At 38.2% G+C, this 24169-nt stretch overlaps 3 protein-coding genes across 10 annotated transcripts; 2 read left to right on the forward strand and 1 right to left on the reverse strand.

The window, feature by feature from the left end:
- Positions 1-5887: 5887 nt before the first annotated feature.
- Positions 5888-8224, forward strand: LOC135593293 (transcription factor CSA-like). The gene is made up of 3 exons (XM_065083209.1): positions 5888-6833; positions 7005-7478; positions 7717-8224. The coding sequence occupies exons 1-3, from the start codon at positions 6440-6442 to the stop codon at positions 7962-7964; spliced, it is 1116 nt and encodes a 371-aa protein (XP_064939281.1). The 5' UTR covers positions 5888-6439; the 3' UTR covers positions 7965-8224.
- Positions 8225-12562: 4338 nt separating this feature from the next.
- LOC108953774 (pentatricopeptide repeat-containing protein At5g56310-like) lies at positions 12563-22795 on the reverse strand. 5 transcript variants are annotated; one of them, XM_065083213.1, is made up of 5 exons: positions 20788-22795; positions 20220-20502; positions 15905-16204; positions 13636-13678; positions 12563-13537 (listed from the first exon to the last, which is right to left on the reverse strand). In XM_065083213.1, the coding sequence occupies exon 1, from the start codon at positions 22754-22756 to the stop codon at positions 21110-21112; it is 1647 nt and encodes a 548-aa protein (XP_064939285.1). In that variant the 5' UTR covers positions 22757-22795; the 3' UTR covers positions 12563-13537; positions 13636-13678; positions 15905-16204; positions 20220-20502; positions 20788-21109. The 5 variants fall into 5 exon arrangements, with proteins under 5 accessions (XP_064939285.1, XP_064939284.1, XP_064939286.1 ...); XM_065083212.1 differs by having other exon boundaries at positions 12563-13678; XM_065083214.1 differs by lacking the exons at positions 12563-13537; positions 13636-13678 and having other exon boundaries at positions 15716-16204; positions 20220-20289; positions 20385-20502.
- Positions 16294-19304, forward strand: LOC135593295 (large ribosomal subunit protein eL24-like). Of its 4 annotated transcripts, none has more exons than XM_065083217.1 (6): positions 16508-16631; positions 17419-17716; positions 17794-17869; positions 17950-18051; positions 18304-18452; positions 18898-19304. In XM_065083217.1, the coding sequence occupies exons 4-6, from the start codon at positions 18028-18030 to the stop codon at positions 18953-18955; spliced, it is 231 nt and encodes a 76-aa protein (XP_064939289.1). In that variant the 5' UTR covers positions 16508-16631; positions 17419-17716; positions 17794-17869; positions 17950-18027; the 3' UTR covers positions 18956-19304. The 4 variants fall into 4 exon arrangements, with proteins under 4 accessions (XP_064939287.1, XP_064939288.1, XP_064939289.1 ...); XM_065083218.1 differs by having other exon boundaries at positions 17419-17690; XM_065083216.1 differs by lacking the exon at positions 17419-17716 and having other exon boundaries at positions 16506-16631.
- Positions 22796-24169: the final 1374 nt, after the last annotated feature.

A 24169-nucleotide genomic window follows, 5' to 3' on the forward strand; every position in this document is an offset into this window, starting at 1 on the left:
GATCATCTACTAAAAGCTAGGAAAACCTTACTTTTTCTCACACCATCATTGTTGGCTGCACGCACGCACTTGTTCGCTGCTCTCACAGTGCACGTCTCTACGTTTTTTTTTTTTAATAAATCAGATTGGGGCTCATCTAGTCCAAGCCTATGGGCTGGACGGACTAATGTGGTCATTGTAAAGCATGGTTAGATATCTCCTTGGAACAATCAATCTGGAAGCTTTTTAATAAGACTATGTCTATGCTGAAAGCTGATTTTCATCTAACTATTAGTAATGTTAATCAACCAAATATTTTGCATGACAATTGGATCTTTGACATTTGCCTTAAAGCTATACTTTTAATATATTTGTTATCGATGAACATTGGCATGTTTCTAACCTTCTGCTTGATAACAAATGAAACGATTTGTTACTTGATCAATGCTTTGATGGCAATATTTGCAGGCTTCTCTCCCGCATTGATGTGCCACCTCCTCTCGAGGATGACAAATGGATTTGGAGAATTGACCTAAAAGGGCAACCACCAGCCAAGCTAGCTTATAAGGTACATCAAAGACTTGGATCATCCTAGTGGGGAGGTCGAAGGGTGTTGGAGTGAATCGTGAAAATATTATGCTTTTCCTAACTTTTACATCGCAAATTGTCTACTTCAGTTAGGTTATCTCAGTTGGGTATTTGTCTGCCTCACATGCGTTATGTTTGTAATAAGGGTTGGGATGATCAAAATCATAACTTGTTTGACTATGCATTTGCTACGAGGGTGTGAGCCATGCTTAGCAATAAGTTGGGATATCAATTCTCTCGTCGTGGGAAGTGGAAAGTGGGATATCATCACACACCTCAATACATGATCCATCGTTGGCTTTTGACTGTGTCACGGTAGAGGCCATGCATGGTTGTGTCTCAGCTACATAAGCGAACAATGGACATCATTGTTGGCTTTCGACACGGTCACTCACGGTAGAGGCCATGCATCCCTGTGTCTCAACCACACAAGCGAACGAGGGACATCATCAACCTTGTGCCCATTGGAAAGCTGGCCAGCAATTGTGAGTTTGATTAGCAACTAATAGGCTCAAATTACCTCATAATCAAATAAGAAACAAAGATATTCTAACAACAAGCAGCAAGAAGAAAAGTTTCCAGTCAATTCAGCTCGAATGATCCATAGATCAACAACATCGTTCGAGCTTTAATAAAATCCCACACACGTATTCTTCCTTGACTCGTCATAAAGAGTTGATTAGCACAATTAGTTCTTCATTCACAAGTTATTAAAATTCCATGTGCAGCTCGAGTGGGAAAAATCTAAAGATGTCTTGTAAAAGAAGTTGGTATCTTCTTCTTCAACCATCTATCTTCTAGGAGAGTGGAGAGTGGCGACTTGTCATATGGGGTTGTGATCAACATTTCATTAGTCTATTCCGACGGCATTCATTGCCTTGGTTTGAAACTTGTGTTCATGGTTTTGTCCATTGTGGTGAGGATTTTGGAACTTGGAGAATTAACTAGTGAACAGATGTTTGTTAGCTAACCACTAAACCTATATTAATCCAAGCAAAGATTAAGTAAGAGAGATGTGATGAGGAAGACAAGAGGGTTTTTGTCTTGGTTATGGTGTTGGGGTAAGTCAAACTTGAATCCTATAGATTAACACATTTCAAACTTCATCAGCATTCCATCTCTTGCTACATACATATCCACTTATTTTATAATGTGTATGCATCTTGGTTTTGATGTTTATTTGTCACCATAAAGATTGATGCTTTTAAGTTGATTAGCCTTCCAAAGCTAATCAAAACATTCATTAGGTCAGATACGCGTATGATTAGGCCTAAATAATTAATTCTCAGCTTAAAATGAAAATATATGAATCCAATATGGTATTAGGCCACACTTGTTGTGCTCTTTCTATTCAATTATGAAAATAAAACTATGGAAAACCATGCAATTTGAGTCATGCAAACATATCCTCTTTTGTTAACTTACATTTTATGTGAGTGTTCAAAATAATAATAAAAACCCAACAATGGATACAGTTTTGAATTTATCAAGAATTTAAATTATTGACCAATGTCTTTACATCCTTTTTACATAAGCTTAGAATTTTTATGCTTTGCATGTTCAATTTTTATTTACATATTTAAGCATATATTTAAGTCTAATCGTAATCTACAAACAAGGTAAAAAAATTAGCTAATTGATCTTAAATCCCAATGCATTATGTATGGTTGAAGACAAGCAATGCCACTGTTTCTTTGGCAGTCAATCCCATGCCGTGAACCGTTTGGTCTCCCATCAATTTCTTCCTTATGACTCGAGAGAATGAAACAGCAGATAGCAAGAAATCTCCACAACGGAGGAAGCGCAATGACAACAGTGCCGTTACGAGCTTCGTCACACCCCACGAGCAAAAGTTGACTCGTATCCCTCCCTCCCTCTTCTTGTCATTTTCCTCTTTATTTTATTTTATTTTTTTTGTTTTTATTCCTATCTTCCTATCTGTTTTCTAAGATTCGCAGCAATAAAAAGAAGTAATTTCTTTCTTGCAATTGGTATTTGATTCCATCAGCTCATGAGAGACGACAAATCTATGAAAGAAGTGACATGAACAGTGAAAGGTGAGAAGGTAAAGGTACAGAAGATGTGGGGGGGGGGAATGAAGGGGGACGAGGGAAACAGATGCCTCTGTTGTCTCCCTGACACCTTCAGCATGCTCCTCCCACCACTAGGATTATTATCTCTCTCTCTCTCTCTCTCTCTCTCTCTCTCTCTCTCTCTCTATATATATATATATATATATATATATAATGAATGCGTTGTTTAAAATGATGACCTATAGCAATCTCTATCAAGTACATAAACATGAGTTCCATAAGGGTAATTAAAAACTACAACCAATATAACTCATTGTGATTCATTCCACACGTCCTTTTGGAGTCTTATTTTAAATCAATAATGCTAAACAAGCGTTCGCTACCGCCGATTTATTTAAAAGCTTAAGTCAACAAAATGAGGTATGCTCTTCTGATGATATGTATTATTAATGCGATCTTAAGTAATTTGCTATTAATTTAAAAAACTACTACAAGTATCGTAACTCATTATCAGTCAATTCCACATCTCCTTTTGGATCATATTGAAAATGCATTTAAATTGCAAGTGAGAATAATGAAAAGCAGAAAGGAAATATAAATCGAGTTTATAACGGTTCAATCGTTGTGACCTACGTCTACTCCCGATTCATCTTTCGTCGAGATCACCGATGTTCACTAACGATCTTTTTTCAATGGGCGAAGACCAACTACCATCTTACAACTCTTTCTCCTTTTAACAGGCTCAGGAGAGAACCTTGACAACCCCTTTTTATAAAAAAATCCTCACAACCTCCCTTAGAACAACCTCTAAGCTCAAGGAGGATGGACTCAACTTTCTAACAAAGTTTTCACACTCTAAACCATAAGTTTTCATTCTCTTTTCTTGCTTTCTCAAGCAGTAAAGAGTAAGGTATTTATAGGTATTGGCGGTACCATCGTCAGTACTGGGTGGTACCATCGCTTGCCAAACTGATACTAGGCGGTACCATCACCCAGTCTGATAGTACCACTGCTTGACACAATCTGGGAGACTATGTATGGGCGATACCATCATCGAGTCTTTCGGAAGAAGTACATTTCGTACTTTTCCGGCACATAGGTGGTTCCACCACCTGACCCAACTTTTGGGTCACTGAATGAGCCTCCAATAGGCCCAACTCAACCCTCAATCAAGCCTAATGAGCTTTTAATTGAGTTAGTAGGATTACACCAAAAACTAACTCAATTTACGATATAACTATGATAATTAAGACCTAAACTACTTTGATCTAGACACAATCGATTACAAACACGAATAGTATGTTGTCCGACATATCATTGGTTCATCCGACACTTCGTCCGAACCTTCGACCTTCGTCCGATCCTTCGACGCATCATCCTCTCCTTCGACGTATTACCCGATCCATCGGTATGTTGACCTCTCGTAACATCTGATCTTCTTGGCACAATGTCTAATCTTTCTAGCCCGATGTCCAAACTCATGGCACGAAGTCTTTTCGGCACGTCGACTAGTCCTCCGGCCCGACGTGTCATGGACAAAACTGTAAACAGGACGTTTGATGTAATGCTTATGTATGTTTGTGTCTTTCAGTTTTGTTTATACTTTGCACAACATATAAAGAGCTGTCAGTAGGCTTAGTAGCCCTATTTTCTTTGGTTTTGGTAGCCGTCCTAGGCTTGCAAATAAAGGTTATCATGTAAGCACTTGTGGGGATTTCGGTCTGTAGTTAACCATTTTGAACCTTTTGTTGTGCGATCGTTCAGAGCTTGTGAAGTCTATTTGTAATTTGTATTGACTATTAAGTGTTTACTAAGATAATTACTTGTGGATCCCAAAATGAGACGCTTTCTCTGACCCGTTTTCTCTTTTGTAAGTCATAAGGGATCATAGGAGATTTTGGGAAGACTAACCTTTGCGGACCGACACGTAAGGGTGCCACACGACTTAGGCAAAACCAGCTAAGTGCATGACAAACGTCCAATCTTCTGACATGATCCACTTTGACCCAATGTCTGATTCTTCTTGCTTCAATCGAATTATCTTTCAATAACCGAAATTAGTTCTACATCATTCAAACGTACGCTGATTAGATAATAACTTCATCAATTTATTTCATCATCAAAATCCGATATTCAATAAATTCAAAATATATGATCATGAGATATGATATTTTTTATTGAACTTAGAATAATCTTTTTGTTTTGTTTTGTTTTTGCCGAGGACATCCAATAAGTCAAGTCAAATTAGGATCATGATACGTTGCCACTTTGCATCGGATCAAGTGATATGAATGAAAGTGGAATTTAGACTACGGAAGTTGACCTGATGAATTGGGTCAATATTATCAACTGGTACATGCTACTTTAAGCCTAATAAGTTAACAAACAAAGGGAATAAGACTAATGCCATTGGGTTGAATCCGTATTCATTTAATTGATTAAAAAATCAACATAGTTTAATCGGATCGATGAGTTTAGACGATTGATTTGACTAATAACCAGATTAAACTTGTCCCGATGTTTCATCTTTTTTTTTATCTGTGTCAGTCACATTTGATTGAATCTTATAATTTAATTATATCAACAGATTAATGATCCGAGAATAACGCAGTCAAACTTGAAACTTAGAGTTTTGATACAGTATCAAAGAGAGTGAGTGCAACCTAACATGAATATGACCCATTACAACAGTAGAAAGGATGCTCAATTATTGGCTACATTACTGTAAAAAAAAAATATTTCACCACATCGTAAGAGGGAAACAGAAATTGTCTACTTGTCGCAAAATGAGAAAGAAGATTAGGTTTACCGAAGTCAGCTCTTATAAGGTTTAGACCTATCTTAAATGATCTAATCTTGAAGAGAATGATATTAATATCTTCATGATATTATTCCTTATTTCATCTACTTCTGTTAATAACTATCTTGTCAAGAATTTAACTTGAATGACCCAAAAAACATAAAAATCTTTGGATAACAGTTAGTGTCACTAACTGTTGCTCTAGTAAACTTTCACCAATATAATTAAGACCTCTTTCTATAGAGAACAATAAACAGCTCCATCAGGTTCAATATGGGAAATGGGTTCACAAGATGAGGAAGAAGTCTTACGGGAAGTATATGTAATAAGGGACCAAGAGTTGAAGAGAGCAGCACATCACATCTGTCAATAAAGATAACAGATAGAAACAAATGCTGATGAAAGATAAAAAAGAATATTGCTCTTCTAACTCTTATCTCTTTATGCATTTATTTCATCAATTTCTATTTGCTAGCATAGCCAAAAGGATAAGCGGTGGCCGTGCTATATCCTCGGCAAACACTCCTTTTTCTTTTGTGTGCATTTTTCTTTTAACAGTTGTTATCTGCTCTTGAAAGCTAAGGCCAAATGAGTATGGGGGTTGTAAGGAGACAAGAGAGCGCTGGTGGATTTGTCAAGGCTGTGAGGGACAAGCAGCAGCTCCTGTTATATAAAGACTGCTGTGGGAGACTCAAACTCCCATACCCACACGAGTGGTACCCTTTTTGAGCCTGCGCTTGCACACCCCAATGCACACAACCCTTGGAGCTATCAATCTCAAACTAAGTGAAGCGGAGACTCAAACATAAACTGAGAAGAGAGAGAGAGAGAGAGAGAGAGAGGAGTGGGTTTCTTCCACCAAGGCTGTTTTGTGTTTGTGTTCAAGCTCTTTGGGTTCCCCATCATCCACCTTCCTACGGTTTTAAAAACTGTGATCCCTTCTCAAGCCTCTTGCAAACCACACAGAAGCTGGTTTTGATTGTGTTTCCTTCTGTAGTGTTTCTTTGGTTTCTCTCTTTTTCATATCTCTGTTAGTTTCATGTGTGACCTTGGCTTGAAAGAGGAAGAAATGGCTAAAAATCAACGGAAACCCACAGCTGACAAAGGTTTCTTTCCTCCGCCTCCACCGCCACCTCCATTCCTAAAGGCTTCGAGTTCTCCATCCGGAGAGAGGGAATGCATGAGTGTGGAGCAAGGTTGGAGGCTTCAGGGTTTGAAAAGCTGGCAAGAGCATCACAAAGGGGAGGAGACCAACGACCATGGTGAGGAAGATGAAGGTGGTAGTGGTGCTACAGATGAGAGCGTGGAGCAGCACAAGCTCTGTGCTAGGGGACATTGGAGGCCAGCTGAGGATGCCAAGCTAAAGGAGCTAGTATCCCAGTATGGCCCCCAAAACTGGAACCTTATTGCTGAGAACTTACAAGGGAGATCAGGTATCCACCAACAACTCACACCTATAAATAATAGGAAACAAGTGTTTTCTAGTTGACAACAAAAGAAAAAGAAGGGGAATATCTTCTTTCTATTTTGTTTGTGTCAAAAACACTAACCAGATTTCCTCTTGACTTGTGATATCCTTATTGTTGAATCTGGTATTTGTGCAGGGAAGAGCTGCAGGCTTAGATGGTTCAACCAGCTGGACCCAAGGATCAACAGGAGGGCCTTCAGTGAGGAAGAAGAGGAGAGACTTCTGGCTGCTCGCAGGCTTTATGGCAACAAATGGGCACTGATTGCCAGGCTCTTCCCTGGAAGGACAGACAATGGAGTCAAGAACCATTGGCATGTGATCATGGCCAGGACGAAGAGGGAGCAGTCCAATGGTCACAGGAGGAGGAAGCCCCCCATCCCCTCCTCTCTCAGCTCCCCACCCACTGAGGCCCTCCCTAAGAGAGTGGAGGCGAACAGCAGCAGCTACTTATCATGCAGTGGTGAGTCCACCATCACCAGCACCAAAGATGAGTCTGCTTCCACCTGCACAACAGAACTATCCCTCAACTCCTTCACCACCATGGTTGCTGCTAACTCCCTACACAGACACAACCCTCCTCATCGGGCACACCTCCATGATCCAGTAATTGGTATATTCCCTCTCACGTTGCTTGGAAAAAAATGTCTCTTCCACCATCAAACTTGTTTCCTTGGTTTATGTTCTCATGGTACTTTCACTATCAATCTACTCTCTTGGTTTATATTCTCATGGTATTAATTATATGATCGGTTTTTTCATGGGCCCTTTAATGATAGTTATCTTGCCACTATCTCTCTTTGTATTCATCTAATCTAACACTGTACAGTCTCAATTATTTTTCTATGTAGGATCTGGTAAAAAGGTGTGGAATCAACGGCATCGGAAGTCTGATGACCCTGCCAGTGGTTTCCCGTCTTGTGGTGCTCCCACTAGGTGGATTCCTGGATTTAATCAGTCTGCTTGCTCAGCAAATCCTGAGAATTCAGCAAATGGACCAGTGGATTATCACATGACCAGTGCTTGGTTAGATGTTGATGTAAGGGAGAAGATTGGCTTGCCCTTCATTGATTTCCTAGGTGTAGGAACAACAACATAGGAAAATGGGTTCCAGCCTGATTAAAATACAGGGCATCCATGAAGAGAGAGAGAGAGAGAGAGAGAGCGAGGGGGGTAAGAGAGAGATATTAAAAGGTAACAGGGAAAATGAAGAAACGGGAAGCTTTTGAACATCAAAAGCAGCAACTTTTTTTTTTTTCTAGGACCTTTATTTCTATACTGCTCGAGCCTTTTCAAAATTCTGTAAACTTTAGTTCATTGGTCAGAGCTAAATGAGAAATGCTGTATCCTTTGTTCCAACCTATGGTCGACAGAGTCAGAGAGAGAGAGAGAGAGAGAAAGAGACAGACAGACAAACAGAATCTAGTTTCTAACACTACCCAACCTCACTCATATGAAGCGACTCTGTGGTGGATATCAGATGTTGAATGCATGATAAAATGTGGGTGCATACCAAAGAAAATCTCATTTGATTTCAATGTCAAACACCATTTACCAAGCCCCATGGAATATTCTTGTTGTTGTCTCTCTAAGCTCATAATGTAGTAACAAGAATTGGATTTTTTTTTTCACCGTATTTACTTCTGCATTGGGTTTTTGTACTTGTTCTTCTAGTTTCTATATACTTGAAAAGGGTTCCCTTTTGTGTAGTAATGCAATAGTCCAAGTATTCTTTGTTTATTATCCTAACTAGAAATTGGTTAATCAATGTCAACTCTACAAATTTCTAAAAGTTTAAGTTAACCAAACTCAGATGTCTATAATAAGCTAATGAACCACCCACTGTAGTCTGATTACTTCAGGACATCTTCTTTTGCCATGTTTTTATCTCACACCAGCTTCTAAAGTTCAAACACTAGAGCAGCCTAGCTTGCATGGCTCTCTTGATTGAGACAGATGGAACCCAAGATAGACTTGAGAGCACTGGATCATAGTTTTGCTCCTTAATTAGACTGAAATTGCAGTAGATTAGGAACTAAAATTTTGAACCAAATCAAAGAAAGTTGCAACTCTTCCCTTTAGAGAAAAGAAAAAGAAGAAACAACTCAACTACTCATCTCAAACCTGATTCAGAAATCTATTTTCCTACCATATCCATGATAAACCCAATTAACAAATATCCTACCTATGTTTAAGTGGATTGGAGAGATGAAACACCTGAAAAAACCCCAACTGCTGCCATCCCCATTTAACCTCTGAAAGATCCAAGTGATAAAATATGTCCCACTAGAAACTTGAGCAACTCATGGAAACTAGCCAAGCCGACAGTGTTTGCAACATGTCCCGAAGAAGGTCTACACTTGTGGAGACACAAAAAATTAGGCAGGTCATGATTCCACTGCCTCAAACTGGGAAAAGATTTAAAGCTGGCAACTAAAGTCATCTTGTTTGCTTTTGTTTTCCAACTTTGAGGGTGCTCAGAGGTGCTGAAAACTGATACTGAACTAAAATCCCCGCGCTATAATCACAGTTGTGCATATGGTTGTTTTCAAGGTGGATGTTTTGAGTGTGTGACTGGTGAAACTATTTTTCTTGCTGAAATCATCCTCAACTGAAACAAAGATAATTCCGAGCAGACTTGCATGTTTAACCCTACCAAATTTTGTTTGTTTCAATTACTCTTGCAAAATATAAAAATTAGTATATCTTATTAATAATTTACACTATGTAATGACAAAGAATTCATATATAAAATAGAGGTTCTAACATATGTACCCTTGCAAAGTTAGGATATAGTGCATTTGCCCCTATATGTTTTAATATAGCATATGTGCCCCTCCAAATTTTAAATTAAAATAATTTTAATTTAAAATTATTTAAAACAAAAAAAATATCTACACACCCTTTAAGATTTTCACTATCATAACCTATCTTTTACAAGGTATCAGTGTGAATTAGAATTTAAAACTTTTATTCTAGTAATGAAACAAAAATAATCTAAATTAGATTAACTACAAGGGCTTTATGAAATACTTAAAGTTTTACAGAGAGAAAATTGTTATAACTAACACTAATAACTATGAAATCACTGACTTTGCCTGTAAATTATATGCAAATTCAAAATGGAAAATGCCTTGCACCTTTTCTCTACCTAATGAATACAAATAATGATTACTCATTTAAATCCATTCCGAGGACTCACAAAAGGTTCAAATGATATAATTTTAGACTTAGAACACCATGATATATATTTGATAAGTATGAAACGCAATGATTCAGAAATGGTGTCAAGAATTGATACTGAATCTTCCATAGTAACTTTCATGAGGTAGGTGTGGATCTGCGCCAACTTGGTGCTATCTTGGCTTCATCATCAAGCAAATTGTACATCTAAAGGAGCAAGGAATAACTAGGGGATTGTAGGGCTTATGAGAGAGACTTGATGTTAGCAAATGGATTCACTACTTATAGGTGAGGCATTGCAGGTAAAATACACAGATTCATAAATGCTACCTACTCTTGACCAAAATTAAGACAAATTGAAACATAAATTTATACATGTACCAGCAAACCTCAAGCCTTGATGGTGTTACACCTCCGTCCTGGCACGGGGAACATCATCTCAGCAATTCCAACGTAGCAGACTAAAAAAGAAAAGCAAACATAAGTAAAAAGAACTTTCTTTTTGATATAGAAAAAGGGAGCAGTGATCTTGCCATGCAAAAGGTATAAACATCATAGCCATTGATTAAAGAGTTGAGGATCCGTACAAGCCATGTGTTTGATTCTGTCATCATGGAACAAAACTATTCAATAAAGAGTACTTTTCTCTTGTGGCAGCCACAAAATTTAAAGTGCAGCAACGGAAGACTGTTGCCATACAGAAAAGAACATGGCCTGTTTCGTCTCACCGCAATGAAACTATTAATCAAATAGGAGTTTGTAGAGATTAAGTATCCTTACTTGAGTCATCTCTTGGCATTATCCCCTTCACCTAAATGGTTTGTCCCATCTCAAGCACCCTCAAAAACCCTAAAAGACATTGACTTCCAATAGGAAAGAACATGGCTGATTTTGGTTGCTTATGTTATGTTATCAACGTACATAAATAGTAAAGGGAATCATCAAAGAGTACAGATAATTTGAAGGGTCTCTTCTGAAGATAAATAATTGATGAATTGGTAGGTAGCTTATAACTTCTTCCTAGAAAAATGAAACTTGAAAAATAACCACATATACACACATAAGATGTTTGCTTCCGATATATGTATAGCTGTTGGAATCTTTTGTCAACCTTCTGTAAAGGAAACTCTAAATTTTAGTTGATAAAGGCTTTCCTGAAACAAAAATGACCCTGATAGACCCGGGGTTACTAACACTAGTCACAGACTGATCACTACGCCAGTGACATCAATTGTAAATTCTAAACCACAGATGTCGCAAAAAATAGAGACAAAATTAACTAATATAACCTGTGAACCATTATCAACTAATAAACATCAAGTAGATGAACTAAATTGTGATGTTTTCTGGCTTAACTTAGAAGAGTTTTTTAGGCTGCATTACACAGTCCAATGTCTTGTATGCCAGTTCACTTGGAATGACCCTTAATTATATGGTCCAAAATGCATAAGCCCAAGCAAATAAAACCATCTTTTTGTTCAAGTCCAAACCTAATAATCACCTTCCTGGCTGCTTAGGAGTTACGTCTGTGCTAGTATTATTACTAAGACACTAACCCTAGATCTTCCCCTTGATAAATGACTCGATCTTTTTTGCTCAAGATCATGATGCAGCAATAGGTTTACATTTTTACCCAATCTGGGAAGCAACATTTGTCAACGGCATATTTATTTTGTCGTGGACTTAGTTGGTTTTGCTAAGTCATGTGGCACCCTTGTGAGTCTGTCCGCAAAGGATTGGTCTCTCCGAAACCCCCTTTGGTCCTCTAAGGACCTATAAAAGAGAAGACGGGCTAAATAAAGCGTTTAACTTAAGATCCCACAAGCAGACGTTTTAGCAAACACTTGATGAGCAATGCAAATTACAAACATAGATTTCGTAAGCTATGAATGATCGTGCGACAAAGGGTCAAAGGAGGTCCGTTGCAATCAAATGTCCCCACAAATGATCACATGACATTACTGTAAAACAAGAAAGCGAACCAACCCTGGATACCACCCCAAAGGCCCATCCAACCATGTACTGCAAGCCTGTGCCAGTGCAGATATGGACGATGATCTGTAGGAATTTTATGTGTATAAATTTTGGATATGTTATATTTGTGTTTTCCTTTGATTAGATGTAATAATTATGTACAGGGAAAACCATATCTTTTTTGTTTAGTAAGTTGGCATGTTTTAATTTTAAATTACCTACTTCCACTGTACTCCTATTGATAGCAGTAATGAAAATTGAAATGTGACATTTTACTTTAGTCATGCATGTTGGGTATGAGTGGAATTAGGAGTAAGATATAACACAGTTGACCAAATAACCAAGCAATCTCGAACTGAATTTTTGGTAAGCATCTTCCATCGACCATAAAGGAAATTAGTATAATTCAAGAGAGCAAAAAACAATGGTATCGTAGATATTGTATAACTCACTTAACTGTCATAGAGATGATCGACAAGAAATAAGTACCAAGATATGATGATGTCTAAACTATGTACAGAGAAAAAATGCCAACAAAAATGAAAAAAATGATTATTTCCATAACAAAATAATAGCAACCATCATAAGGAATGAAAACCTTGTAATAAGACCAAGCATCCACTATTTTGTTCCTTCAATGATATGCCTACACAACAGTTAGATGATAACAAAATAATAGCAACCATCATAAGGAAGCATGAAAACCTTGTAATAAGATCAAGCATCCACTATTTTGTTGCTTCAATGACATGCCTACACAACAGTTAGATGATTCGAGTTCAATAATGAACCACAAGCCTGAACAGTAAATAATAACAGTTGCACAGCTGCAAAATCTCTAGCAGAACCTTGGATGCAAAAACTTCTATAGCCACTGTGAAGTACAGTCAAAGCTTTGATCACAACAGCATAAGAGCAAGTCACAGGTTTTCTCTAGTGACAAAGTTACTAACTTTGGCACAACATGCTATTCATTGACATAGCCAATCGAAGCTAGTAGATCGATATAGTGGGGGCTAAGAGAGACATGGCAGATGAAAACCAATAGATCATACATAAAGGGTAAGAGAGCTAAAAGAATAACTGGTGCATCCAATTTTCTAAAAGTTTGCCTCATTAGCTGTAAGAAAAGATCAGAAAACCAAAATTTGGAGCTGCAGTAAATTGATAATACTATTACAGAAAATGAAGCAAGCAGAATAAATAGGGAATAAAAAAATCAATCACAAGATCAAAAAAGAAAATACTCGCATTTCTTACCAGCTATTGATAGGTTAGAACATCTTTCACTGTTATGCTGGGATAAAATGAAAAGATGTTCAGCTTGTAATAGAAGAAAAAAATAGTGATTTAATGGTGCCAATTTTATCAGTAATCATCAGCAGAGCATCCAATATGACAAGCAGCAATATGATCTGCATGGACGACCTTAGCTGATGGAGTTGATTCAGTCTGGAATCTGGATAGAACTAAAGGTTTCCCATTAGGCACATAGAGCAGGAGGCAGAGCCAAATCTAAAAATATCAATCATCAGAAGATGAATGCACTTACTGCACAAAGGAAATCCCAATTTAAATCTAAAACTATTAGGCTCAAATAACCATCATATTACCTGCAACCTTTTGAAAAAAAGTCTGTTGGTTGCAGATCCAATACTGCAAGAAATGTAAACTTGTATAAAAAGATGGATTCCACAATGATGTAACGTGACATAACCAAAAGACCAGCAAAGTAAATTTCTTTCCCATTAGTTCATAAGGAATTATTCCAATGCATGCCATGTTTTGACAGAAATTAGTTAGTGGAGAAAGAAAGGTCCTTGATAGAGCCCTTCCTGTGAAAGAATCCATAGATAATCCAAACATTTGGACCACTATAGTAAAGAACATTATGGAGAAAAAACTTATCTTGATCTTATTATTCTATACAAGGTTGTGCTTGTATAAAGGAAGTTATTCCTATATGTGGTAATAGGGGTATGATGTACGCAAAGTAGAGAAAGTGAAAGATTGTTATCTAGACTCAGATATTATTGCAATGACTTATCAACAAGCTCCTGAAGAGAAAAAAATAAATTGAGAACATAATTTACTTGTTAAGAAAGGTAAAGGTGGCAAGTAGATTCCACTCCACTCCTTCCTTTTTATGTACTTCAGATAAGACTACCGAACATAAATAAGGAGAAGAGTAATCTAAAGAGCACTTACTGTGATGTACATAAATATATGATGAACTGATAAACCTCTTGCATAAATGTGGTTTCCTCCATAGAAAAGTATACCAATCAATAGTATTGACATGAAAAGTTCAGTTATCAAGACAAAAGATACACATACACACACACACACACACACACACATAGAGAGAGAGAGAGAGAGAGAGAGAGAGAGAGAGAGAGAGAAAATGATGAATGTTGAGCATGTCGTGAATTATTTATGTCCAAACAAAATGGCAAAGTTAGTTTTCTGGACCACAATTAAAGTGTAAAACATCAGGGTTATAAAATAGATTCCTTTAAAAATATGAATTATCAAACAGCTAAAGCTACACTATACCTGTTGAATAAGAACAGTAGCTAGCAATAAAAGAATCAAGAAAATAAGCACTTTTTGTTATTCTTGTGATTGATACATGTGTAAAATGCTATACAAACAACAGCAGGTTTTAGAAGTCTGGTGTAATATAACTGCAAATACCAAAGGTATGTTTATCTAAGAGTCCTATTGTATTCATAACTATTATACAATCAAAACAGCAAATTAATCAGTGAATTGAAATGAATATCACACAAAAAAAAAAAACAAATGAAAAGCAATAAGAGAGACAATTCTAGGAGAGAAGTAAAACTTAATTCCCGTTGGTAACAACAAATAACCTGGAAATTTCATACCTCATCAGTAGCGAAAAAGGCCGAAAAACACCACAGCATTGCAGTTTATGGATTCTGCTGGATGTAATGATACTACAGCTCTAAAGATGGAAGGTAACAGTTCAATAATAGATGCCTGATCTGTGGAAGCAACATTTATAGAACCATACCTTGTGTTGCTCCATTGAATTCTCACTTAGTTGATCAATCTAGTTGCTGATAAGGAAAGATTCTTACCTTCAGAAACTCGTATTCCAATTCGTAAATTACATCGCTAAAGTTTTTCTGACTAAAATCTTCTCTTTGACTCAGGATTAATAATTTGGAGTTAAAGCATTTTTTGGCAATTCAGAGATCCCACCGACAGATAATTCATCATGAGGTTTTTGATCCCTCAACCATTAATAAGTAATAAGTAGGCTTGATACACTATCATTGGACTAATGCTTTAACTGTGAATTTATCGGACGAGGTTTTGAATGTTTAGTAAGTAGAATCGATACCCTCCACCGGACAAATATTCTTGGGTGTAAAAATTATCAGATGATGAATTCTCTCTGGAAATTTGATTGAGAGGGTTTCGATAATCTAAGACCAACAAGAATACTGAATGTTGTAATAAACAATTTTCGCTATCATCATTTAACATTTTATGAGTGGAAAACTAGTAACGACCTGAGAGATATTTTATCTACAAAAGTACCAAAAAGATGTCTTTACCCACTGAAACACTAGACAAGGATTATACCCCAAAAAGAAAAGAATTTACTTGTGATATCAATAAAACCTAACACAGATAAAATTCAATCAACATAGTCCAAAGGGTGCAGAAGCAAAATCTAACATATTTTAACTTCTTTCAACTAAATTCACGGTGTGTTCCTGGTTCGATCTCAACAAACCAATGAGAGATCAGTCGTCGTCGGAGTGAAGTGACATATCCTAGATGCGAATAGAACGAAAAAAGAAAGACACAAGATAGAGGGTGGGAAGGGGAAGAGCGAGCGGTCACTGAGTGCCCAGATATCCTGGAAGTGCTGAAGCCTTGAAGACGAGCTGGAAGTTTCGACTGGTCGGGTCCGTCGGCCAATTGATGCGGGCGGCGCGGACCAGCCGCTCCATGGTCAGCGCCATCTGCTTCGGAGGAGCCATCCACGGAGACCGGCTGCTGGGGCTGCGGCATCATCTCTCCGCCGCACTGGGCCGCGGTTCAATGACAAGCGTTCTTCCTTACGATGGCGGGGAAGAGCCGAAGAGGAAACGTGCAATTCTCGAAAACATCGACTCAATTAGTTGTATCACAGTGGAGTCCCTATATTAAAAATGATAGTTATGTGGGGTCTAAATCAGAAAACAAGACATTATTAAGGACCTAATAAAAAGAAAAAAAAAATCGTGCTCGAACAGTGCCTACTTTAAATCACATCCGTTCATCCAGACGTTCACCAATCTCACAGTCCGATCGATTAGAAGTACAAATTCCTGGTGGAGGATCGTCTCCAATCATGCTTTTAAAAATAAATCCTTACTCAGGGCATGAACGGTCAGATCTCAATTCACAGATTCCAGTTAGCGATACTCTCCAAATTTACTTCTAATACCTCATCCCCATGGGGACATGAACGGTCCGATCTTAATGAGATATTCGCCGAGGATTCGCAGCCTCAAAAGACCCATCTCGGGCCGAGGCGGCAACGCCGAGCTCCGGACGTCTCGATCGGCGACTAGGGTTTCTCTGGGTACGTAAATCTTGTCGAAGCCGATCCTTCTTCTGCTCTTCCTTACCTCGTTCGATCTGTTTATAGGTCTGGGTCTGTTCTTGATTCTTTGTTTCTCATGGCAATATGCGTTGGATGTCGTTCATTTCCACGCGGAAATGTGCAAGGATTTCGAGTTTCAGGGTGTCTAATCCTTTTCACATGTAACCTAACTTGATTCAGGAAACGAGTTGGTTTTGTTGTGTATTTTGCTCTTTGACACGGACATCCTAGATTTTGGGCAAATGCCTGATCTTGCCCTGCAAATTTGATCTGGATCACATTCTGTATTAGGCGGATTCGGCGTGGTCTGTGGTTAATGTTTGTTTCGGTTCTCGGTTTGTTAGATGGTAATCTTGCATCTTATAGCAGAAGAATTAGGAGGGAATAGACTGCGCAATATGTTTCTCTGTTAAGCTTAGTTTCCATGAACATTTCGATTTCATAATTTCTATCTGTTCTGAGCTCTAAGTAACTCTACGGGCTTCTGAATAACATGGCGAGATTGATCATCTTGTTTCTAGAGGTGATAGTGAGCAAGGCCGTTCAGCTGTAGAGGGGCTTCTTTGGGCTTTTTACTTGGCTTTTTATGTGAAGTATAAAGTGAATTGTTTTGTGCTTACTATAGTGGATCATTTTCTTTTCCTGATGGCTCTAGCATAAACTTTCTAATCATTTTTTTCTTCTAATAATTTTATGATTGTTGGTGGTGATTTTTTTCTAGAGGTGGTGATTTTTTTTAAAAAAAGGAATTTATTTTTTTATTCAGAATTAAGACGATTACAACCCGTGCTTGTAGCATCAGCATGCAAAATAGGGAAAAAAAGGATCAGGCCATTGATCCATCCATAAAAAAGAAGATTTGGTAGAGAGCGCAAGTTTAGCCAACCAGTCTGCACACCGGTTGCCTTCACGAAAAACATGAGAAGTTCGAAAGTCCACAGAAGACTTTGATAACCAAAAAATCTGACATGTAAGGTTGAGGAGAATCCAGGGAGGATCTATCTTCCGGGCTAAAATGTCCACGATAATCTGGCACGGGTGCTGATTTGTAAAGAGTGTCTATTGTAATCCAAGGACTGTGCTTTGCTATTTTAGTCAGCTGGTGGGTGCTGCTTAGCTAATTGTGTCTTTTGTGATATAGGACTTAGCTTTGCCGTTTTAGTGGTGCAAAGATATACCCAGGCAAAGGCATCAGATTTGTTCGATCAGACTCCCAGGTAATATTTGGAAGTTCCCAAGGGTTTTCATTAATGATGGTTGTATTCATTATATCATAATGCTGCTTTCCTTTTTGTAGGTTTTCCTCTTTGCCAATTCAAAATGCAAGTCGTACTTTCACAACCGGCTGAAGCCTGCCAAGCTCATCTGGACAACAATGTACAGGAAGCAGCATAAGAAGGTACATTGTTCATATTCTGCTTATCTCTTGGATGAGAATTACAGGGTTAAGAATTCAATTCCTTGGAGAAATGGAAGACCAATTTGAAATTATACTTAATTTTATTTTGGGGCAAAACTTCTTTCAAGTTCCTGGAAATTTGCTAGTTGTTGTCTTGCTTTTTCATCATCTAATTTGTTTTGTCTTTCTAATTGATTGCTTACAGTTGCTTATTGAAATATACTGTTTGATGTTTTTGAAATCCTTGTCTAGGACATTCATGCTGAAGCTGTAAAGAAGAGACGTCGTACTACAAAGAAGCCTTATTCAAGGTCAATTATTGGTGCTACTTTGGAAGTCATTCGGAAAAAGCGATCAGAGAAGCCTGAAGTTCGTGATGCTGCTAGAGAAGCGGCTCTGAGGTAAAGCTTTCAATCAAAAGGCATTCATATTAAGTAGCATATCTAATCTCCATTCTCTTAGATAACTAGTGTTTCCCAACGCTGTAACAATCTTCCTATTTGTTTTCAGATTGTAACTTGTTGGAGTATTTTAATATTTCAACAATATCCTTTCTTTATGCAGGCTCTGATAATTGTGCTATAAGTACAAGCAACCTCACAAACAATCTAGCACTTGCATCTCATCTATAAATATCATTTTAATGCCTTAATAGCATTTCACTAGGGCTTTTAGGAAAGTTTATCTGGTCATCTCGGTCCAAATTAGTAATTGTAAGTAACTTAGTATTATTGATGATCAGCATCTATAACGAACTTACTTTTCGGTATAAGTGGGAATGTTGAAAAGATCAATCTGTTTCCCTAGCGAGGAACTGAAAGTGGATTTGTTTTCCGTTTTGTACAGAGGAATCAACGGGTTAAGAAAACCAAGAATGAAAAGAAAGCTAAGAAGGCTGAGCTAATAGCTAGATCTCAGAAGAGTACTCAGACAAAAGGCAGCATGGCGAAGGCTCCAAAAGGCCTTTAGTTCGGTGGCGGTGGTTGGAAGCGATGAATCATAACGTTCTGTTCGTGTATCCGATTCTGCTTCATACCTTTGTGGAGTCTTTAACTGTCTAAATTGTGTAACCTTCCCTACTTCTAAACAATTTTCATGATGGTAGCGGCATCTGGGAACTAACTGTTCTTGAAGGGAAATTTTGGTAGTCTAATACCAGTTTGCTTTGGTTGCTTTGCTCTCATACTGTTTGTTACATTTGAGGTTTTTGTACTAGTTATGCTATAACTGGTGCGATTTCATTGTATCCTAAATTTTGGTGCTTAGTGGTTGTGGTTGTTCTGCGTCAATTGAGAATTATTTGGGATATGATTTCATGCTTTTTCATAAGCTAAGGAATAATGATTCACTCGAGTATTTCACTTCTAATTGGCTTCAAGAATCCAAACATATATCCTATAAAATGTGTTTATCCTTGGTGATCAAAATGCATGTTCCACTACAAGGTTGAGTGGATGCTTTGTAAAGACATGTTGATTGCACAACTAGCCCTAGGGAGTTCTAATTTTCAGTCTCTCTGACTCAATGTATCAATGCACCACATATCGGTAAATGCCAGACTTAATTCATCAACAAGGAACAATCACTTCATGGCAAAGGTAGCAAAAGGCTGAAATTAATTTGTTTTTAGTAGACTGATAGTCCTCATTTTGGCAGTTAAGGCTATGATGTCCATTAAGCATGATAAACCATGAATTCCATTTGATGATTAACTTCACTGATGATTTATCTTCTAATAGAACAGAAACCTCTCAAGTAATTTTCCTGTTATAAACCATGCTTTGATTAATTACGGCTACATTGTCAATCAAAATATCGGAGAAGTACAATACTGCAAGAATCTGCAAGAATTATGATACCATGGTAATGAAATATCACACCTTAGAAAGTAATATAACCAGAAATTATAGAGATAAATGGGTCACTTGGCACTTACACGCAAAAAGATAACAGAGTATTCATTAAAAAGGAAAAAAGGTAACAAATTTAAATATATAGAAAATAAAATTCAGTCAAGTAAAAACTACCCAACAAACACTAGGAGGCCAAAGAATAGTCAAAAACATAAAAAAGGTAATCCAATCAAAATTAAATGAAAAAAAAGCTTCCTGTGAATCCCTAAGTCATTGAACATACCAAAAGATGCATTCAGAGGATGCAGATCCTACCTCACCTTCGATGCCTACCATGGCCGTGCATACAATATGATATCCCATTGCTTCTGATCCTCCCTGCCAACTAACAAATAATTCCATGCCACCATTCAAAGACCAAACACATCTGGGGCTGTCGTAAGAACTGTCACAGAGAAGCCAACGGTTCCAAAGTTATACCTCATTCATATATTAAAAAACTGGTGTTGATTCATCGATATATTTTTCTTTGACAGATACAAGACATGAATTCTTTCACATGCTCTGCAGCAAGATAACATTCTCTTCTGCCGTCAACCTACATTTACGATAAACCAATTAGGAAACTTCAATCACCAGAGTCATAATTGCAACATCTAATGAAGTTGAACTTTTCTTCTACGTTAATGGATGGCATAGTATAGAATCAAAACATCTCTCCAACACCCTAGTTGGCAAGAGGACTGTAATTCAGGTGAGTATAATGAAGAAGGAACATGCTAAGTTGACGCCCACACTTTGAAATCTTGGCCAGCCCTTGGGGACGTCAGGTCGAAAAAGTCAAAGGTGGATGAAATAGATTTTTTTATAGATGAAATTATACCTTGAGCTTCAAGATTTTCTCATCAGAAATTAGCTCTCTGACTATCTTTCATTCTTGCAAAAGACTTTCACATCCACTTCCTGTAGTTCCCAACATCAACCAATTTTTCATGTGGACATGATATCTTTTCTGCATGTTGGCTTCCTCTGATGAAAACATTGAACATCACTGTCATGAGGAAGCACAGCATCACCACTGGTTCCAACAAGAACAGCTTCCTCTGATGCTCCACTTACATAAACAGAAATTTTAGAAGATCTTGATCATAAGGTTTACTCAAGTCATTATCATTGAGAGAGTTCACTCACGAAGCAGAAAGAATCTACCCTTCTTCAAAGTCAAGAATACCTGAATGATGTTTTGGGACATAACCAATCATTTTTAAGTGCCCAGACATCTCATGCAGAAGTTCATAAATCCTGTTGAAGTAGGGATGTGATCCATCTCTTGATGTAAACTCGTGGACTGCTCCATCCACTTCGATAGAACTGGCACCTGGCACATTCATCACTCCCCTCTCCTTCATCATCTTCCTCAGCTTAGCAACATCATCCCACATCTCATGTGCTGCATAAATATTAGACAAAAGGATATAGTTCCCGCTGTTGTGTGGCTCAATTTCAACAAGATGCCTTAAAGCAAGTTCTCCAAGCTCAGCATCACCATGGCTTCTAGCAGCAGCTAGAAGAGCTCCCCATATTGCTCCATTTGGTTCAAAAGGCATACGTCTAACCAGATCTCTAGCCTCTCTCAAACAACCTGCACGGCCAAGAAGGTCAACCATACAACCGTAGTGTTGAATTCTTGGTTTAATCATGTACTTCGAATACATGCGGTCGAAATACCACCTCCCTAAATCTGTTAGTCCGATATGGCTACAAGCAGATAGGACAGCCAGGAAGGTAACGTCATTTGGCTGAACATGCTCTCTTTCCATCCTATGGAACAGCTCGAGAGCTTCAAAACCAAGCCCATGGGAAGCAAACCCTGCTATCATTGTGGTCCAAGTGACCACACTCCTCTGCTTCATATCCTCAAACACCTCTAAGGATTTGTGAATGTATCCAGACTTAGCATACATGTCGATCAGTGAATTCATCAAAGGGATGGTTTTGTACAACCCACGCTTGCCTATAAAGCTATGTATCCATTCCCCCAAATCCAGAGCGCCTAAATTGGCACAAGCTGAGAGCACGGCTAACAAGGCCACCTCGTCTGGCTCGATACCACCTTCCAGCTGCATCCTCCGGAACATGGTGATCGCCTCATCCGAACTGGTTGCATCAGCAAAGCCGGCTATCATTGTCGTCCACGAGACCACATTTCTCTTAGGCATTTGTTCAAAAATGTCACGTGCGCTATCAACATCCCCGACCTTGACGTAACCCGCCGTCATTGCATTCCACATCACCACGTCTCTAAGCTGAAATCCGTCGAACAGCTTGCGTGCGTCGTTCACTTCGCCACAATTGGAGTACATGACGACAAGAGCGGTCGAGACGTGGATGTCGGCATCAAGTCCGAAACGAGTGATCTGGCCATGGACTTCTCGGCCCAATTCAAGCATTCCCAGATGGGCGACGGCCTTCAGCACGAAGGGGAAGGAGTACGTGTCCGGCCTCAAGCCGGAGCCTTGAATCCTGTTAAAAAGAGACACGGCGTGCTCGGCGGAGTCCGTTTGGCAGAGGCATCGGATCATGGTGTTTAAAAGGTAGACGTCGGGGCGTTCAGCGCGGTCGAAGGCGAGGAGGGCGTGGCCCCGGAAGCCAAGGGAGGAGCAGGCGTGGAGGAACTTGGCGAGGAGGAGGTTGTCGCCAGGGAGGCCTCGGGCGATCATGAAGGCGTGGGTTTGAGCGATGTGGCCGAAGGTGGAGCATCGGCTCAGCAGGGAGAGGAGATGCGGGAGAGGAGCCGAAGCGGGAAGAGGGAGGGATGAGAAGCGACGAAGGGACTCGAGTCGCGCACGCATTTGGGTCGCAGAAAAAGGCTGGGCGAAGATATAAATAGAGATGGATAGACAGCGGGGCATGGTTTATCGGATCCTCCGGTTCAGTGGACCCGATTCGGATCTCGGAAGTTGGATTTAATGTCCGTTAGCATTATTCCTAAATTTGAGGTAAGCATGACAGTGGATTAGTCATATGCGAAATATCAGTCTATCTAATCCACCTAAATATCGTAAGCTAATTTGATGACTCTTGAATTGATCGTCTATCTATCTCTAATTTGATATCCAAGTTATATCAATAAGGATGAAATGGCTGATGTTTCCCTTATTTTTTAAATTGCAACTTACTTAATAGGATTTTTCATCCCTTGTTGGTTAATAAGATTAAACTTATTCATATTTTATATGACATATTTCACAATAGTTGGATATAGACTTATAATTTTGAAGACTTACTATCATGCTTACATCGAGGAAGATTGATCGGTAGGAAGAGGATACGAGTACTTGGGTTCTTCTTAAAATTAAATTATTTATATGAAAATTATTTTGGAATAGATTACCAACCAACTATATTTTTAATAGAATTTTATACTCTCAATTGAACATTTATTTTTTTTTGTAAACTTTTCTTAAACTCTCCTTCGCATATCTTCTTCAAATGCTTCTTTGCTTATAATTATCAACTAGTTAGCACTAGGTGTACTACAATTTTAAACCCTTCTCCTATTAGTTGTATTACTAATAGTTATTCGAAGGACAATATCCTCCCAAGGTAGATGTAAAAAAATTAAATAGTCTAATTGGTATTTTTCTAAAATTTGTATGGGTCAATCACAATAATCACATATGTCAGAATTTTCACTTTATGGTGCAAAGTTGCTGCCATGATAAATGATTTTTATCCAATTCTATTAGATACAGATCAAATCTAACATGAGAATATGACTTTTGACACTACTAACTTGTGTTCTTTTGAATATATCCTTAAAATGTGATGGTTCTGTTCACTAGGTTTCTTTGAGTGCAGGGATATGACACATCATCAAAGATACAAATAAACACTCTATAGCTGTTGAAAATATACCTTCCCAAAATAGAAACAAGAAAGAAGTAGAGTGCATTACAATCTCGGAAGCTTTGAAAAGAGAGAAAGAAGATGGCTTGAAAGCCTTGTGGATTAAATTTGATGTTTCGAAGGTTCTCAATTGGCAAAATAGAACAAGCGATGTCAGTTGGAAGTATATATATATATATATATATATATATATATATATATATATATATATATATATATATATATATATCATTCTGTTTCTGGCACAACAGCTTAAAAAGTATCAAAGTTCTCCTTTATCAGTAGAAATGTAACCATTATGACACATGCTCTTGCCAATTTTGCTGAAGCAAGCAACTCCCCTCATGTCCGGGGAA

This window comes from Musa acuminata, chromosome BXJ1-9 (genome assembly GCF_036884655.1).
Source record: "Musa acuminata AAA Group cultivar baxijiao chromosome BXJ1-9, Cavendish_Baxijiao_AAA, whole genome shotgun sequence".
Taxonomy (NCBI): Eukaryota; Viridiplantae; Streptophyta; class Magnoliopsida; order Zingiberales; family Musaceae; genus Musa; species Musa acuminata.